The sequence below is a fragment of the Molossus molossus genome, unplaced genomic scaffold (genome assembly GCF_014108415.1).
Source record: "Molossus molossus isolate mMolMol1 unplaced genomic scaffold, mMolMol1.p scaffold_m16_p_21, whole genome shotgun sequence".
NCBI classification, from domain to species: Eukaryota; Metazoa; Chordata; class Mammalia; order Chiroptera; family Molossidae; genus Molossus; species Molossus molossus.
In genome coordinates, this window is record NW_023425357.1 from 35,391,894 (window position 1) to 35,412,335 (window position 20,442).

General features: G+C 41.7%; 1 protein-coding gene across 1 annotated transcript in view; it reads left to right on the plus strand.

Annotated features, from left to right (window-relative positions):
* The first annotated feature begins 6,694 nt into the window (after window positions 1-6,694).
* Window positions 6,695-20,442, plus strand: part of TERF2 (telomeric repeat binding factor 2) — a 28,136-nt gene continuing 14,388 nt past the window's right edge. The window contains exons 1-3 of the mRNA XM_036275865.1: window positions 6,695-7,073; window positions 7,182-7,277; window positions 7,913-8,043. Coding sequence (XP_036131758.1) covers window positions 6,695-7,073; window positions 7,182-7,277; window positions 7,913-8,043 — 606 coding nt within the window. The remainder of the gene's footprint in view (window positions 7,074-7,181; window positions 7,278-7,912; window positions 8,044-20,442) is intronic.

The window sequence follows — 20,442 nt, forward strand, 5'->3', positions numbered from 1 at the left end:
ATATTTTTGAACTGCATTTGACCATGGATAACTGAAACAGGAAAGTGAAACTATGGGTAAAGGGAGATTACTGTTTTTTGTTTTTGTTTTTCACTTGAACAAAAATGCTCATAGCAACCTTATTTGTAATTGCTTAAACTGGAAGCAGCTCAAATATCTATGGAGAATGGATTTAAAAAATGGATTTAAAAAACAGTGGCAGAGTACTCAACAAGAGTACTCAGATTAATCTCAGGATGAATCTCAAAAACACTGTTATGCAAAAGAAGTCAGACATAAAAAGTACCCACTATATGATTCTGTTTATATGAAATTCAAGGACAGACAGAACTAAGATGTTTAAAACCCAAACAGCGGTTCAGAATTGGAGATTGACTTGAAAGTGGCACATATGAACTTTCTGGGGTGACTTGTCATATGTTTAACTAGATGCAAAAGATGTATTGTCTGGCACATTACAGATCTTAACACTTAAATGTAAAATTGTTATATCACTGTCATAAATACAGACAATGAAATATAAATATCATAGCAATTTGATATCTACTATCATCCATTTAAAAATAAAAATCTATGGACAAGCCCTTCTTTTTTTTTTATTATTATTTTTTATCCTCACCCGAGGACATTTTTCCATTTTTTGTTCAGATAGAGTGGGAGGGAGAGAGAGGGAGAGAAACATCGACATGAAAGGGACACATCGAGTGGCCGCCACCCCCACAACCCAACCAGGGCCAGGGACAAACTGCAACCGAGGTACATGCCCTTAGCGGGAACTGAACCTGGGTCTCCCTGGACCACAGGCTGACGCTCTAACCACTTGAGCCAAACCGGTCAGGGCGACAAACTCTTCTTGAATAACCATACATTTTAAATCATTCTTTTTATCCTTGAAATCCTTGTCTCCACCCTGGCCGGTTTGGCTCAGCGGTTAGAGCATCGGCCCGTGAACCAGAGAGTCCCAGGTTCGGGTCCCTCTAAGGGCATGGTTACAGTTTGTCCCCGGCCCCGGTTAGGGTCATGTGGGTGGCAACCACTCAATGTGTCTCTCTCACATCACTGTTTCTCTCTCTCTCTTCCTCCCTCGCTCCCTCCCATTCTATCTATCTGAAGATAAATGCAAAAATGTCCTCCAGCGAGGATTTAAAAAAAAAAAAGAAATCCTTGTCTCCTATCAAATATTACTCTAATGTAACATATTTTTATGTTTGAAAGTCTCCTTGCCCGGCTGGTGTGACTCAGTGGTTGAGCGTCGACCCATGTACCAAGAGGTCACTGGTTCGATTCCCAGTCAGGGCACATGCCCAGGTTGTGGGCCAAATCCCCAGTGGGGGCCATGCAGGAGGCAGCCAATCGATGTTCTCTCTCATCCATGTTTCTAGTCTCTCTCCCTCTTCCTTCCTCTCTCTATAATCAATAAAGAGCCCTGGCCAGTTTGGCTCAGCGGTTGAGCGTCGGCCTGCAGGTCAGAGAGGCCTGGGTTCGGTCCCCGCTAGGGGCACGTACCACAAAGAAAAAATAAATAAATAAAGTAACATGGACAGATTGTTTAAAAAATAAAGAAATAAATAAAATCAATAAAGAAAAAAAAAGTTTCCTATTCATCTCCTATTATTTTGCAACAATATATTACTTAAAAAAATTTAAAAATATACTATGATCATAAAGGTCTAAATATCAAACATTTTCTTTCTTTCTTTCTTTGGCTCAGTGGTTGAGCATCGGCCTGCAGGCCAGAGAGGCCCGGGTTCTGTTCCCGCTAAGGGCACATACCTCAGTTGCAGTTTGTCCTCGGCCCTGGTTGGGTCGTGTGGGTGGCAGCCACTCGATGTGTCCCTTTCACATCGATGTTTCTCTCTCTCTCTCTTCCTCTCTCTCCCTCCCACTCTGTCTGAACAAAAAATGGAAAAATGTCCTCAGGTGAGGATAAAAAAAAAAAAGAAAAATCATCTTTTACTGAAATAAATGAGGAAGTAGTTAATGGGACTTTAATTAGTCTTTTTGAATTATGCCTTTATTTGCATCCAAACTTGGTCTCTCCCAGCATAATATACATATACTGTATACCACAGTAAGATTCAGATGGTCTGCCTCATCTTTTTTTTTTTATCCTCACCTGAGGACATTTTTCCATTTTTTGTTCAGATAGAGTGGGAGGAAAAGAGAGAGAGAAAGAGAGAAACATCGACGTGAAAGAGACACATTGAGTGGTTGCCACCCACATGACCCAACCAGGGTCAGGGACAAACTGCAACCGAGGTACATGACCTTCGCGAGAACCGAACCCGGTCTCTCTGAACCACAGGCCGATGCTCTAACCGCTGAGCCAAACCAGCCAGGGCTGGTCTGCCTCATCTTAAGCAAAGTGGGATAAAGATGATGGGAACATGGAAACTGGCAGGATTTCTGTTGTTGGTGTGTTCTCAGGTAGATTTGTTTTAAGAATAACACATGAAAATTGATTTCCCCTTAAAAAGGTTTCATGCCATCCTTGCAATGTGACTCAGTTGGTTGGAGTGTCATCTGTACACCAAAGGGTCGAGGGTTTGATCCTGGTCAGGGCACATACCTAGGGTGTGGGTTCGATCCCCAGTCGGGACGTGTGCGGGAGGCAACCAATCAATGTTTCTCTCTTACATCGATGTTTCTCTCTCTCTCTCTCTCCAATCAATGAACATGTCCTCGGATGAGGATTGAAAAGGGGAAAAAAAAAAAAGGCTCAATGCCCACAGATATGTGTAATTCCAGTTTGAATACCTCCAGTTTAGAATGCTGGAGAGATGGAATTCTAATCCAGATACGTCTGACTCCCAACCTAGCTTCTGTCAACTGTCCATGTAATCCTAATGTATTCCTTATCACTCTGGCTTGAAAAGATCATTTTAGGGGTATTTATTTGCAAGGTTAAAGAGAAGGGCTATAAAAGTAATACATAACCATTGCTCAAAATTGAAATATAATGTCTTTACTTTTTCATGTTGATCCCCCATCTTGACCTTAAACTCTTTGAAGGCAAGATTCGCATTTCATCTGTATTTGTGCCACTAGGACCTACAGAGCTTCAACTCACAAAGTAGGACCTCAATAAATGTAGATCAAATGCCCATGGAAGACAAAACCATTTTTGAGTCTCTGACCTGCATGGATAAGAGAACCAGATTTGAACTGGTGAAGCCAATGAATAGCTTGTCTTTGAGTTTAAACCTCCCATTATTTCCAGTAGTCTCTTCCTCCATTCTTTGCTACAACTAACATTTTCTCAAGCTAACATCCAATGCCTGGTGCACTTGGCTTCAAGACAATGCCCTCAATACCCTTCCAACTAGGTTATCTCCTGCTCCCACCTCAAAGCCCTCCTTTATCAAATGTCTGAAACTCTCACTGTTGATCACAGAGAACTTTCACATGGGGGATTTGAAAGAGACCAGCCATGTGTGTGTGTGACACAAATGTTCCATATGCTGAATGGAAAGGCCTGAGGAACCTCCCGTCCACTCTGGGCTTCATCCCCTGTTGCTGTTCTCCAGCCCACAGATGTTACAACAGTGTTTCCCAGGCATCCCAGTGATTGGACAATCATGTAATTTACAAAGTGGTCCCTCAAGCCACTAAGCTGTTGGGCCAGGATAATGGTCCTTAACATGCTGACTGTGGCTTTTCCCCTATACCACACTGCCTCCTGCTGGTGCCCAGGGAGAAAGCATGAAGCACTGAAGTTTCTCAAAATAGATTCCTTAGTGAGTTGGCTGTTTGTCCTGAGTATGGAAGAGAGTGATGTTGGGACAACCATATGATGATTTGACTGAAAAATGGGGAGAAAACTTATCAAGCTTTACACTTTATATTTATGCACTTTATGTAAGTTATGACTTAAGTTTAAAAAAAAAAAAAAAATTAGGAGAATTTTTACAGAGAAGACTTTTCAGGCAAGACACTGGGTGAGTTAATAAAAATAGCTTACACTTATTGAGTCCTTACAATAAACCAAGACCTGTACTAAGGGCACTGGAAATAGTAATTCATTTAATTTTCAAACAATCCCCACCTCTATTATTTGTGCTTGACAGCTGAGGAAACAGAAGCACAGAGATGATTATGTAACTTGCTCAAGGTTACACAGCTAGCAAATGGAAGAGTCAGGATTTGAGGCAGGTAATTCAGCTCCTTGTTAAGGCAGGCAGACTGGGATTGAAAAGCAGCCACATGCACCAAAGATCTGTCAGACTGACAGGCCTCTTTCCTTGTTCTGGGATGTGCACCTCATGGAGATTTTGTGAGACCAAGATACTGTACATATTAAGGTCCATGTCTAATTAATTCAGGGGTCCAGCATGTGATTTTACATCTTCAGTGATGCTTCCACTTGCTCTTTGAGTTGTCCTTTAGTGGCTCCAACTGGATCTTTCCTGGTCCCTAGTCCAGTAGGGCTGGCAAAACAGCCTTTGAAGCTAAACCAGTCACTGGGCCTCTCAGGGAGCGGCATCACCCACCAGAACTGGGATTTCTCTCTTTGGTCCAGGTACTAGGTGATGAATTCTAAGACCATAAGAGACACCTGTAGGTGACTCACATCCTATGTCCCCATTGCCTTCCTATACCCACTCAGTCCTCTGGAAATGCCCCTAGCTTACTCCCCACATCTGAAAGATAAGGACAATGATGTACCCACAGAAGGAGTGGGGAATGGACTCTTTAAGGTCAGTGTGGCATACCCATCACAGAAATTCAAAAAAAGAAAGTAAGTTTCAGGAACGTATCTAGCAAGATGGGGAGTGGAAGTAGATGTAGAACTGGGATTGGACAAGAAAAATACCTGGAAAAGGCAAGAGGGACCATGATATTTTGAAAAGTCCTCTCCAATTAGAGTTAATAAATGAATTTGGCAAAGTAGCAGGATACAAAATTAATGTCAAGAAATCGATGGCATTCTTATACACCAATGATGAACTCACAGAAAGAGAAACTAAAAAACAATCCCATTTACCATAGCACCAAATAAATTAAGATGCCTAGGAATAAACTTAACCAAAGAAGTAAAGGACCTCTTCACAGAAAACTAAAGGTCATTGAAAAAAGAAATAGAGAAAGATATAAAAAAGTGGAAGCATATACCTTGTTCATGGATTGGAAAAATTAACATCATTAAAATGTCATAATACCCAAAGCAATCTGTAGATTCAATGCAATCCCCATCAAAATACCAACGACATATTTCACAGAACTAGGCCAAATACTCCAAAAGTTTATATGGAACCAAAAAAGACCCTGGCTAGCCACAGCAATCTTGAAAAAGAAGAACAAAGTAGGAGGGATCACAATACCAGATATCAGGTTATACTACAAAGCCATTGTAATCAAAACAGCCTGGTACTGGCACAAGAACAGGCAGATAGATCAATGGAACAGAACAGAGAACCCAGAATGAAATACTATGAGGTGCTATGGAGGAGCAGCAAAATGAGGCTTGAAGGACAAGAAGAACTTAATTAGGCTAGCATGGCCAAGATAAAGGCTCCACGTAGATTGAGTAGCAGGTGAAAAGGAACTGAGAGAAGTGCAGGCATGAGCCCAAAATGAGGCTGGCAAACAGGAGACCACTTCAGGCTTTAAAGATGTCTGCACCTGGGTCAACAGCAAAAGGTTGATGAGTGATAAGTAAAATGTTCTGATTTGTGCTCTATTGAGTATTCTTAGACTCAGTAATTCAACTTTAAGGAAATTATCCTACGGAAATAATTATAAATTTGGGCAACATTACAGTTTTTCTAATACAAAGGTTGTCTAGAATTACAAAATTTTGAAAAACCTAAACATCTTACAGCAGAGTTTAGATAAAGAAAATTTTGGTTCATCCATATATTGGAATGCTATGTAGCTACTAAAGACATAGAAATTTATTTAATGGCATGGAAAGATATTCATTACATGTTAAATAAAAAAATGAAGGTTATATAAAATATGTAGTACACTTTATTTTTTATTTTATTATTATTATTTTTTATCCTCACTTGAAGACATCCCTGCATTCATCTTCAGATAGAGTGGGAGGAAGAGAGAGAGAAACATTGACCTGAAAGGGACACCTTGAGTGGCTACCTCCCCACTACCCCAACCAGGGCCAGGGCCAAATCCCAACTGTGGTACATGCCCTTGACCGGAATCAAACCTGTGACTCTGGTCCACCGGCCGCGGCTCTAACCGCAGAGCCAAACCAGCCAGGGGCTCGACATTTTTTTTCATGTGGGATTATGAGTGATTTAAATGTCAACCTTTTATTTTTTTTCTAATTGTTCTAGATCCCCAGTGAGGGGCATGCAGGAGGCAGCCAATCGATTTTCTCTCTCATCAATGTTTCTTTCTCTCTCTCTCTCCCTTCCTAAAAATCAATAAAGAAAAAAATAAACTTTCCTCCATGTATGTTACACTTCAAAATTTTAAAAGAGCTTAATAAGCTTCACGTGTTTATTTTTTAATATTTTATACGTAGACATCTTTAGTACAGTGTTCCATCATTTCCGAGCAGTTACCTTTGACTGCAAACACCGGTTGGTTTATGCGTTTGGGCTTTGTGGACTTCAAGCCCCGGCAGGCATTGCGACTGGCATGCCAGAACTACGGGGTCCGAGAGGGGGACGGGGCCCTAAGGTCCTTTCCCACCCAGAAGCCCGCGGGCTTCTCGAACGCTGTCTGTATCATGGCCGCGGGAGCCGGGACGGTGGGCCCCGCTTCCGGCCCGGACGTCGTGCGTGATCCGGCGGCGTCACAGTCGAGGAAGCGGTCCGGTCGGGAGGGTGGGGAGGGTGCGCGGCGGACGGACGGGATGGCGGGAGGAGGCGGGAGCAACGACGGCACCGGGCGGGCGGCAAGTCGGCGGGCGTCCCGCAGCAGCGGGCGGGCTCGACGGGGGCGTCACGATCCGGGGCTGGGGGGCGCCGCGGAGCGGGGCGCGGGGGAGGCACGGCTGGAGGAGGCTGTGAACCGCTGGGTGCTCAAGTTCTACTTCTACGAGGCGCTGCGGGCCTTTCGAAGTAGCCGGTACGGGGACTTCAGGCAGATCCGGGACATCATGCAGGGTGAGGGCCGGGCCCGGGGAAGGAGGCTGGGGCATCTGGGAAAGGGATCCCTGGGGCCCGGGTGTCGGGGCTTGGGGGGGATCGCCGAACCAACGATGTCTTTCCCAGCTTTGCTTGTCAGGCCCTTGGGGAAGGAGCACACCGTGTCCCGGCTACTGCGGGTGATGCAGTGTCTATCGCGCATTGAAGAAGGGGAAAATTTAGGTATGACCATTTTTGTGTTATCCTCCGGGTTTAGAGTTACTGTGTTACAAATATGCATCCGGAATTGAAGGATTCGGGATTGAGGTACACTGTGTTTCAATCACAGTGGTCGTTTTCCTTCTAGAATGAGTATGCTCTGGCTCTAGTTTTCTCCAGTTGAGATTCTTTTGCTTTTCTGTGTTTGTTTGTTTTTTAAAAAATTTCCTCCCACCTGTTTCTTGCTCGCCCCAACTTTGCTGCTCTCTGAAGTGAGTTATGTCAAGATGGCCACATCTTTTCCCTCATATAGTAGAGTGTTTTTTCAGAGTAGGAGCACACTTTGATTTTCTGAATTGAACCTGACAGCTGTTTAGCAAAACAGTCTACAGTTTCTGGCCGCTTATGTCTGAAGAGGATGTGTGTACCCCGAAATTTGAGATGCAAATGCATGTGCTGAAAAATAACTTTTTACCTGTCTTGAAAATTAAGTCATTTTGATACCGTTAACGTGTTTGTAAGCCTACAGTAAGTCGGCAATTAAATGCAAATCTTACTGTATTTGCATGTTTCTTGTTCATAAATGTATGTATTTTTGGACATAACCTTTCTGCTATGCAGAAAATAGTTTACAGTGAAAACTGTGCTCTTTGTCCTAGACTGTTCCTTTGATATGGAGGCTGAGCTCACACCCCTGGAATCAGCTATCAATGTGCTGGAGATGATTAAAACGGAATTTACACTGACAGAGGCAGTGGTGGAATCCAGTAGAAAACTGGTCAAGGAGGCTGTAAGGCTCTAGTTTTCTTTTTTCTTTTAACAAAAATTAGAGGTCTATAAGGATATCATGCTTATCTTTTTGTGTGGGGTGGAGGAAAAACTGTGGAGATGGAGCAAGTGAGCACATTCAAACACATGAACGTATATGTAGATACTATCTCTTCAGGCAACCCTTTCTCAGCCAAGACTTGGAAAGAACCAATGGAAGGTGCTCAGCTTTTGTGATTTTGGTGATCTTCCTTGTGGCCCTGGCAGGAGGAGCCACAGTACATAGGAAATGGGTTGGCACTGAAGACTGGAGGTTGTTACACACCATTTAGAAGCACTATGGAAAGGCTAGAAGTAACTGTTTTGGTCACCCTTATTTATAATAAACCAAGGAGAAGAGCTGGGGCCTAGGGAAGTGGGACTTGGAACTATTCATGCAATTGCAGAAAGAGAGGCTTAGGGAACATTCCCTTTGAATAGACAGAATTTCAGAGGTGCTGTGATAATCAGCTAGTTAGAAAAGCAGTAATGATAGAAGACTTGCACAGGTAGCGTTCTTCACAGGAAAAAAGCTAATGGAGTGTCTAGGAATTTGGGACTGTTGACTGTGTCATGGCCTGGGTAGCTTCAAAGTAGTAGAACTTATTTTTATTTGAAACATAGAAGTGGCGGTAGAAACCAGTAAGAAAAGGCTTTTTGTTCTCCCATAAGAAAGGCTAGGGATGTGGAAGCAGATTCAGAGGTGGGGACTGAGGAACAACAGCTCAGCATTGCCTTGATGGTGGAAAGTAAGGAAACCGGTAAGAAAAGAAAAAAAAAAGAACACCCCCTAAAAGGATGGGATGGTGGGGGAGGGGGCTGAGGATAAATTCTTGTTTAGTGATGAAGATTTTCTGTCCCTTGGTTGTGTGCTGAGTACTTAGATACACTGTTAAAAAACAACTAGTGCCCTGGCCGGTTTAGCTCAGTGGTTAGAGCGTCGGCCTATGGTCCAGAGAGACCTGGGTTCGGTTCCCGCTAAGGGTGTGTACCTTGGTTGCAGTTTGTCCCCTGCTCTGGTTGGGTCGTGTGGGTGGCAACCACTCGATGTGTCCCTTTCACGTCAATGTTTCTCTCTCTCTCTCTCCCACTCTATCTGAACAAAATATCGAAAAATATCCTCAGGTGAGGATAAAACAAAAAACAACTAGTGTGTGTGAGGTGCAGATTCTTACTCAGTTAAGGACCTTGGAAGGAACTACTTTTGCTCTTGCAAAGAATGCTTAGATAATTCTAGTTCCAAGAATAGAATTTTGGTTTAGGTAAGTCAGGTTTGTTTTGAAGGAGAAATGGCAGGAAAGACATACTTATTCGCAAGGAAGGAGAAAGCCATGCCTGCTTTCAGAATAGCTTTTGAATGGGAAGAAATGGCACCAGTTCAGAGTAATTCGTGTAACTGCTATTAAGTAGCTAGCTGATTCAGAAATGCAACTCCTTCAGAGTACAAGGGCGACGGTAAGTTTGTCTTCCAGAAGAATTTTTGCGGGCTTTCATCTTTCAGCTATGTGTGTGTGTGTGTGTGTGTGTGTGTGTGTGTGTATTTTTAGCAAGTGGCTTTAATTAATTTTTAATTTTTTTGTTGTTGAAAGTATTACAGATGCCCCCCTTTTTCCCCAGCTATATGTTATTTTATTATTTTAAGTTCGTAGATCTCTTGTTTAGGAGCTTTATTAGGAAAAATCTATTCATAAAATCTAAATTCCCTTAAAATAGTTAGCCATTTTTTTATGTAGACTCCCCTCTGCTTTTCTATTTTCTACCAGGTACAAGATCTCTTGTTATCCTGAACTATATTACTAATACTGCTGTGTAACAAATTATTCCCAAACTTAGCAGTTTAAAACATTAAATTTTTTTCTCAAGTTTCCAAGAGTCAGGAATGTGGTAGTGGTTTAGCCCATGCATTTTTTTTTTTTTTTAATCCTCACCTGAGGACATTTTTCCATTTTTTGTTCAGACAGAGTGGGAGGGACAGACAGAAAGAGAGAGAGAGAGAGAGAGAGATTTCGACGTGAAAGGGATACATTGAGTGGCTGCCACCCTCACGACCCAACCAGGGTCGGGGACAAACTGCAACCGAGGTACGTGCCCTTAGCGGGAACCGAACCCGGGTCTCTCTGGACCACAGGCCGACGCTCTAACCGCTGAGCCAAACCGGCCAGGGCTAGCCCATGTACAGTGATACCTCGGTTCTCGAACATAATTCGTTCCAGGAGGACGGTCGAGAACCAAATTGTTCGAGAACCGAAGCAATGAAACCCAATAGGAAATAATGGAAACTGGATTAATTCGTTCCAAGCCCCAGAAAATGCCTATTTACTGGCCTAATTTGTATATAATATGTAGAAAAACATAAGTCTCAACAAGAAATAAAAGTGTACAGTATGTCTAAGGGTTAAATTCAGTGTAAAGCGTGACTCTCTCCACAAAGCGTGACTCTCTCTCTGCACTCACACTGATGACGCAAGCAAGGCGCGCTGGGCCGAATGAACGCCATTCGGCTCAACTCGGCTCATCTCGGAAGTTCGAGTTCCAAATATTTGTTCGGATTCCAAGACAAAAGTTTCTCGAATCTCCTGGTCGAATACCGATTTGGTCGAAATCCGAGGCGTTCGAGAACCGAGGTATCACTGTATTTTTGACTCGAAGTCTCCCATGAGATTATGGTTGCGCTGGCTAGCTACTAGGGTTGAAGTCTTCTTAAGATTCAGCTAGGGCTGGGAGATCTGCTTCCATGCTCACTCACACAGTTGTTAGCAGGACTCACTTCCTCGATGATTGTTGGCTGTAGCCTTCAGCTCTTTGCCTCCTGTAAGGCTGCTTACATCATGGTAGCTTGTTTTCCCTAGAGCAAGTGATCCAGGAGAACAAGAGTCCAAGACAGAAGCTGCAGTCTTTTATGACTTAATCTCAGAAGTAATATATCATCACTTCAGCCATATGTTGTCAATCACATAGACCAAGCCAACTCTGGATTAGTGTATGGAATGGGACTACGCAGGAAGTAGGCATCATTGGGGGCCACCTTAGAGGCTGGCTACCAAAATAATCTTTTTTTTTTAGAAGATGTAGTCCTTTCTTTCATTATTATTTTTTTTTTAATCCTCACCAGAGGACATTTTTGCATTCATCTTCAGATAGAGCAGGAGGTAGAGAGAGAGACAGAAACATTGATGTGAGAAAGACACATCAAGTGGCTGCCACCCACACGACCCCAACCGGGGCCAGGGACATACTGCAACCAAGGTACGTGCCCTTAGTAGGAACCAAACCCGGGACTCTCTGTTCCGCGGGCTGATGCTGTAACTGCTAAGCCAAACCGACTAGAGCCCAAAATGATCTTGATCTCCTAGTTATAAAATGATACTGTATTACTTATCTGTTCAGTTTCTTTTTTCATTTCTCATTTAGAGTCATAGAATCCTTTTTTTTAAATTATTTTTTATTCCTCACCCGAGGATATTTTCTACTTATTATCAGATAGAGTGAGAGGGAGAGAGAAAGAAACATTGATGTGACAGAGCCACATCAACTGGTTGCCCGCACTACCTGACCAGGGCCAGGGACAAACCACAACCGAGGTACATGCCCTGGACCGGAATCGAACCTGCAACTCATTGGTCCATGTGCCGACACTCTAACTGCTAAGCCAAACCAGTCAGGGCGAGTCATAGAATCTTTATGGTCACTGGGAAAATACCTTGGGTTGCCTAGTCTTAGTGAGGCTTTTTGGTGCATTTTAAGCTTTGTCAGGTGTCACGACAATTTATTTAAAAGTATATTAGTTTTGCCCTGGCTGGTTTGGCTCAGCAGCTGGAGCATCGGCCTGCGCTCCAGAGAGACCCGGATTTGGTTCCCGCTAAGGGCACATACCTCAGTTGCAGTTTGTCCCCGGCCCTGGTTGGGTCGTGTGGGTGGCGACCACTTGATGTGTCCCTTTCACATCAATGTTTCTCTCTCTCTCTCTCTCTCTCTCCTTCCCACTCTGTCTGAACAAAAAATGGAAAAGTGTCCTCTGGTGAGGATTAAAAAAAAAAGTATATTAGTTTTCTTTTTTAAATTTATCAAGTGAGTTATTTCTTAAGTTAGATCTTCTCAGCATTTGGTCCAGGGATCTCTCATAAGTCTTCGGAACACTTTAATATGTCAAAAACAATTTTCATAACAATGCCAAAACATAAGTTGACTTTTTCATTGCTTTAACATTTGCACTAATAATGCAAAAGCAATGATGTGAAAAATTGCTGGTGCTTAATCGTGATCAAGGTAGTGGTAAATTGTACTAGTAGTCATTGTATTCTTCATTGCCACATGCTTGCAGTTAAAAAAAACAACAAAAAGGCAGTTTCACTTAAGAGTGTCTTTGAGGAAGCAGTAAAAATTATTAATTTTATTAAATTTAGACCCTGAGCAAACATCCTTTCACTGTTTTGTGTGACAAAATAAGAAGTGTGCCTAAAGCATTTCTGCCGCAAACATGATGATTGTCTTCAGGTAAAAGCACTTGTGTGATTGAGTTTTAGGCTGACCTAGCTGCCTTTTTAATTGAACGCCATTTTTACTTGAAAGAATTAACAAGCCCTTGCTGGTTTGGCTCAGCGGTTAGAGCATTGACCTGCAGTCCAGAGAGACCCGGGTTTGGTTCCTGCTAAGGGCATGTACCTCGGTTGCAGTTTTGTCCCCGGCCCTGCTTGGGTTGTGTGGGTGGCAGCCACTTGATGTGTCCCTTTCACATCTATGTTTCTCTCTCTCTCTCCCTCTCTCTCTCTCTCCCTCCCTCTTACTCTGAACAAATAATGGAAAAATGTCCCCGAGTGAAGATAAAAAAAAAAAAGGAATGAACAAATTTGGGGTATTTGACAGCTATTTTCTTGAGAAAGAACAAAGTGAACTTGTTACTTCAAGGAAAATAATTGATAGTATTATTTTTACCAGTGATAAAATTCAAGCTCTCAAGTAAAATTTAGAGTTTTGGAAAACTTATATTCATGTGTGATAGCTTCCCAATTTTTCGACTTTTCTAATAAGATTGATGGTATTAACAATTGACTTCAGAAATATTTTTAATGAATGGGTCAATATTTGGAAGATCTACATAATGCAGTGAACCAATATTTTCCAAATGATAAATACATTATATCACAGAATCACTCATAGGTAAAAGATCCATTTAAAGTACAAAATAGACTAACACATTTTAATGTAATAAATGACGAAAAGTTCACCTGCCAAACTTTGGTTTAGAGTCAAAGAAGTATAGCCATTATTTTATTTAATTTTTTTAATCTTCACCCAAGGATATTTTTTCATTTATCTTCAGATAGAGTGGGAGGGAAAGGGAGAGAGAGAAACATCGATGTGAGAGGGAGACATTGACTGGTTGTCTCCCACACAACCCTGACCAGGGCTGCGGATGAACCGCAACTGAGGTATGTGCCCTTGGCTGGAATCGAACCTGCAACTCATTAGTTCGACACTCTACCGCTGAGCCAAACTGGCCAGGGCAATAAGTTTATTTTTTATTTTATTTATTTATTTTTTTATTCTCACCTGAGGACATTGTTCTATTTTTTTGTTCAGATAAAGTGGGAGGGAGAGAGAGGAAGAGAGAGAGAGAGAAACATCGACGTGAAAGGGAAACATCGAGTGGCTGCCACCCACAGGACCAACCAGGGCCAGGACAAACCGCAACCAAGGTACACGCCCTTAGCGGGAACCCGGGTCTCTCTGGATCGCAGGCCGACTCTCTAACCGCGGAGCCAAACTGGCCAGGGCTTTCTCTCTTTTTTTTTTAAATAAGTTTATTTTTTAATGAATTAATAAATAGCTTTAAATTTCCTGTTTTATATTTCTAATATAGTGATTATCTTTTTTTTTTTTTTTTTATCTTCACTTGAGGACATTTTTTCTTTTCTTTTTTGTTTAGATAGAGTGGGAGGGAGAGAGAGGAAGAGAGAGAGAGAAATATCGACCTGAAAGGGACACATCAAGTGGCTGCCACCTGCACGACCCATCCAGGGCTGAGGACAAACTCCAACCAAGGTACATGCCCTTAGCGGGAACCAAACTCAGGTGTCTTGAGACCACAGGCCAACGCTCTGACTGCTAAGCCAAACCAGCCAGGACTTATCTATTTTTTATTATTTATCTTCACTCAAGGACATTTTTCCATTTTTTGTTCAGATAGAGTGGGAGGGAGAGAGAGAAAGAAACATCGACGTGAAAGGGACACATCGGCCCTGGCTGGTTTTCTCAGTGGTTAGAGCATCGGCCTGTGGTCCAGAGAGGACCCGGGTTTGGTTCTCGCTAAGGGCACGTACCTCAGTTGCAGTTTTTCCCTGGCCCTGGTTGAGTTGTGTGGGTGGCAACCACTCGATGTATCCCTTTCATGTTGATGTTTCTCTCTCCTTCTCTCCCTTCCACTCTATCTGAACAAAAAAAGTGGAAAAATGTCCTCGGGTGAGGATAAATTAAAAAAAGAAAGGGACACATCGAGTGTTGCCACTTGCATAACCCAACCAGGGCCGGGAACAAACTGCAACCAAGGTACGTGCCCGTAGTGGGAACCAAACCTGGGTCTCTCAGGACCGCAGGCCGACGCTCTAACCGCTGAGCCAAACAGGCCAAGGCTTATCTATATTTTTTTTAAATATGTTTTTATGATTTTTTAGAGCAAGGAAAAGAGAGAGAGATAGAAACATTAATGTGAGAAAGAAGCATTTATCGGCTGCCTCCTGCACGTCCCTTACTAGGGATGGAGCCTGACACCCGGGCATGTGCCCTGACTAGGAATCGTACCACGACCTTCTGTCCATGGGATGATATTCAGTCCACTGAGCCACACCAGCTGGGCTCTAATACAGTGATTATTAACAGATATAACCCACAAAAATAAAAGTTCTTTGGGATCCTCATTAACATATAAGAGTATAAAGGAATCTTAAGACCAAAGTGTCTGAGAACTGCTTCTGTAAGCTGTTAATAATACTGAGACTGCATTGGTTTTCTCTTCATAACTAAAAGAGACATTTCTCAGTTAAGATTTCTGTCGAAAACAGCAGAGAAGAATATATATAGCATGTTCTTGGGGAAACATTTACTTGTTGCTTTTTGCTGTTGCAGCATTCTCCCCTGAACCTTGGTAAGAGCACTTTGATTTCTTTTTGGTGCTTTACCCCATTTGTGGGGCTGGTGCATCAGACATACTCTTCTAGAAGTTTAATTCTTGAAACAAAAAAGCTTTGTCAAGGCTTTGAGCATGCGTGCTTTCCATAATGGCCTGGATTCTTTCAGTTTTCTTCTTTAGCCTTTGTTCGCTTCTGTGGGTTTGGTTTTCTTCTTTAATGTATTTTCTGTCTTTTCCCACAAACATAAACCTATCTCACCTCAATTGAAAATTTGTGCCTTGAATTTTCTTTTTGTTTAAGTTAGCAAGAGTCCATTGCTATTGCTTACACCTCAAGAACCTTAACAGACATATAATACAAGAAATTACACTTATTTCTGAATACTCTCAAGTCATCTCTTTAAAAGAATCTTCACAGGAAATTAATAATTCATTTTAAAAGATAAACTCATAGCACAAACTTTGGAGGCAGACTTTTAGATTTTGAAAGTGTTTGCATTTTCTTTCTTGTTTAACAAATTAAATATAGTAGGACCTATGTTCCAGTTCTGGGATAGATTAAGCATATTCTCTCTTGCTTCCCTTAATGCTGCAAGTATAAGTCGTGCAGAGAATGTGTGGAACAGCTCTCTGAGATCTTAGGAATGTAAATGGTAGTAAGCAGATGGGGAAGAACACCAGAATTTGAAAGGCTACCAAACTGGTGATGAGTAGTTTACCATGTTTTCCTTCTCCAGTATCTTCCAGCTTGGATTTTTTTTAGTGGTACGTGCCCCTAGCAGGAACCAAACCCGGGACTCTCTGGTCCACAAGCCGACGCTCAACCACTGAGCCAAACTGGCCAGGGCCCAGCCTGGATTTAAAGGGTGCTGAAACCTGGAAGTACATTCCAGGTGTGAACAGAAAGAACTCCAAAAGAGGTTCTCTCTGGTCTGAGGAGCAGGAAAGAGATCTTAGAGTCAGAGGGTGGGAAGAATTCCAGTTGTTTTGTTTTGTTCTGTTCTCCCTTTTCTTCTGCCCAGCACCAAGGCAGTACTACAGTCATGGCAGCAGAGCAGGCACCTAAAACTAAAGGAAGAGAACCGTTTTTCTCTTTAGCAGTAGAGCTGTGATTCCCAGAACTTGGAGCAAATTCCATTGCTTTTTTTTTTTTTTTAATCCTCACCCAAGAACATTTTTCCTCTTTTTGTTTTGTTCAGATACAGTGGGAGGGAGAAAGAGGAAGAGAGCGAGAGAGAGAGAGAAACATCGACGTGAGAGGGACACATCGAGTGGCTGCCACCCACACAACCCCACCAGGGCCGGGGACAAACTGCAACCAAGGTACATGCCCTTAGCGGGAACCAAACCCGGGTCTCTTGGGACCGCAGGCTGACGCTCTAACTGCTGAGCCAGTCCGGCCAGGGCTCCATTGCTTTTTTTTACTGTACATCCTGGATACAGATGCGGTTAGTGTGTGGCACAGTGGGGAAACTAAAGCCCAGAAGTATTTGAAAATCAGCCAGTGTAATCCACCCTATTAATCTAAAGAAGGAAAAAACCACATGATCATATCAGTTGATGCCAAAAAAGTATTTGATAAAACTCAATATTAGTTCATGATAAAAACAGTCAGAAACTAGGAATAAGAGGTAATTTTCTCAACTTGATAAAAGGCATCTACAAAAAACCTACAGCTAACATAATACTTAATGGAGGATGAATACGTTGACCTTAAGAATCAAAACAAGGCAAGGAATCCATTCTCAACACTTCCATTCTACATCATACTAGAAGACCTAGCTAGTGCAAAAGAAAGAAAAGGCAACAGACTAGAAAGGAAGGAATAAAATTGTCCCTATTTGCAAATGACATCACCATGTTCATGTGGTGATGTCAGGGTGGGGCAAAAATAGGCTTACAGTTGTTTATATGGGAAATAATACAATAATTAATAATATAAGAATAAACTTTTGCATACTCACAACTGTAAACCTACTTTTGCCTCACTATATTAAAAACATGGAATATACAAAAAAAGTAACACTAAGTAACTTGAGCAAGATAGGATATAAGAACAACACAAAAGTCAATCATTTCCATATATTAGCAATAAAGGATTTGAAATGAAATTACCAAAACTGCCATTTACAGTATAGCAGTCCCCCCCATCTGCAGGTTTCAAGACCCCAAGTAGACGCCTGAACCTCAGATAGTACCAAACCATATATACTATGTTTTTTCCTATACATACATACTATAAAGGCATCTCTTTGCCATATTCTAATTGCCAACATCACTACTTTGTGCTTTGGGACAATTAAGTAAAATAAGGGTTACTCGAACAAAAGCACTGTGATACTATGACCATCAATCTGAAAACCAAGACGGCTACTATGTGACTAATAGGCGGGTAGGATGTACAACATGCATTTGCTGATCACAAAGGGATGATTCATGTCCCAGGCGGGATGAAGCAGGACAGCCTGAGATTTCATCATGCTACTCAGAGCTACGAGCAATTTAAAACTTAAGAATTATTGCCCTGGCCGGTTTGGCTCAGCAGTTAGAATGTCAGCCTGTGGACCAAAGGATCTCAGGTTTGATTCCCAGTCAAGGGCACATACCTGGGTTGCAGGTTTGATCCCTGGCCAGGGTCGTAACAAAAACAAAACTTATGAATTGTTTAGTTCTGGAATTTTCCATTTAATATTTTTGGACCTCAGTTGACCGTGGGTAACTGAAACTGCAGAAGGTGAAACTGGATAATGGGGGGGACTACTGTAGCTTCAGAAAAGAAAAATACTTAGGTATAAGTCTAGCAAAACATATACAGAATCTGTATGTGGAAAAAGACAAAATGCTGACGAAAGAAATCAAGACCTAATAAATGGGAAGACAACATATTCTTGGTTTGGAAGACTTTATAGTATATAGTTAAGATGTCATTTTTCTCCAGTTGACCTATAGATTTAATATAATTCCAGTCACAGTCTCAGTAGGATTTTTTGTAGGTACAGACTGACTCTAAAATAATGTTAGGGCAGAGGAACTAAAAAGTGTTTTGTAGAAGACCAAATTTGGAGGACTCACTACCCAATCTTAAGAATTACTGTAAAGCTACAGTACTCATGACTGTAGACATGTAGATTCATGTGGAACAGAAGAGAGAGTCCAGACATAGAGCCACACAAATATGACTAACTGATTTTTGACAAAAATGTAAAGGCAATTCAATGGAAAAAGGATAGTCTTCTATAAGTGGTATTGAAACAATTCAATGTCCACATGCAAAAAAATTGAATCCTGACCTAAAACTCATCTTACACAAAAATTTATTCAAAGTGGATCATAATCTGAATAGTGTAAAGCTATAAAACTTTTAGAAAATTTTCATGTCCTGGACTTAGGCAAAAAGTTCTTAGATATGACACTAAAAGGAAACATGGGTAAACTGGACTTCATCAAAATTAAAACTTGTGTTCAGAGAAAAATAATGTTAAGAGAAAGGAAAGACAAGCTATAGACTGGAAGAAAATATTTGCAAATTTTATATCTGACAAAGGACTTGTATCCAAAATACATAAAGAATTTTAGAATTGTGCACCTGAAACCAGTGTTGCCCCAGTAAATTGAATTAAAAGGAGAAAGGAAACAATAAGATATTCAAAGAACTCTCAAAAGAAAAGAAACAATCCTATTTTAATAATGTGCAAAAGACTCACCAAAGAGAACATACAGATGGCAAATAAGCACACAAAAAGATGCTCAACATCAGTCAATAGGGAAATACAAAGTAAAACCACAATGAATACTAGGATATATCTATTAGATTGGCTAAACTTTAAAAACTACTAACACGCCCTGGCCGGTTTGGTTCAGTGGTTAGAGTGTCAGCCTGCGGACTTTAGAGTCCCAGGTTCGGTTCCTGTAGGGGCACGTAACTTGGTTGCAGTTTGTCCCTGGCCCAGTTGCGGTTGTGTGGGTGGCAGCCACTGGATGTGTCTCTCTCGTGTGGATGTTTCTCTCTCTCCTCCCCCTTCTCCCTCCCGCTCTATCTGACGATAAATGCAAAAATGTCCTCGGGTGAGGATAATAAATAAATAAATAAATAAATAAATAAATAAATAAATAAAAACTACTAACACTAATAAGTGTTAGTGAAATATGTAGCAACTGGAATTCATACATTGCTGATGTGAATGCAAAATGATATAATCACTAAGGAAAACTGGCCATTTCTTTTAAACTTACATTTTCCATATGACCCAGCTCATGGGTAATTTACCATAGAGAAATGAAGTTATGTTTATAACTGTACATAACCTGTACATAAATGTTTTAGGATTTGTATTCATAACCACCCAAAATTGCAGACAATCCAAATGCCCTTTAGTAGGTGAATGGATAAACAAACTAGTAGATCCATACAATGGGACATACCGCTCAGCAATAAAAAAGAAGGAATTATTGATAATACACAACATAAATGGATCTCAAAGGCATTATACTGAGGGAAAGAAGCCAGTCTCAAGGCTACGTCCTTTAAATATGCGCTGTTGCCCTGGCCGGTTTGGCTTAGCGGTTAGAGCTTAGCCTGTTGACCAAAGAGTTACCGGTTGTATTCCAGTCAAGGGCACGTACCTAGGTTGTGGTTCATCCCTGGCCCTGGTCGGGGTCTTGTGGGAGGCAACCAATGGATGTTTCTCTCTCACATAGATGTATCTCTCTCTCTCTGTGTACGACTCTATCTTAAGATAAAATGGAAAAATATCCTCGGGCGAGGATTAAAAACAATGCGCTGTGTACTGTATTAATCCATTTATATGACATTCTTGAAGAGACAGAACAATGAAAAGAGTAGGGATGGAGGATGGGGTGACTACAGAGGGGCAGCACAAAAGAGGTTTTTTTGTTTGTTTTTGTTAATCCTCACCCAGGAATATTTTTCCATTGATTTTTATTTTATTTTATTTTTTTTTATTTTTATTTATTTATTTTTATCCTCACCCGAGGACACTTTTTCATTCTTTGTTCAGGTAGAGCAGGAGGGAGAGAGAGAGAGAGAAACATCGATGTGAAAGGGACACATCGAGTGGCTGCCACCCGCACGACCAACCAGGGCCGGGGACAAACTGCAACCGAGGTACATGCCCTTAGCGGGAACCGAACCCGGGTCTCTCAGGACCGCAGGCCGACGCTCTAACCGCTGAGCCAAACCGGCCAGGGCTTTCCATTGATTTTTAGAGTGGAAGGGAGAGAGAGAGAAACATCAAT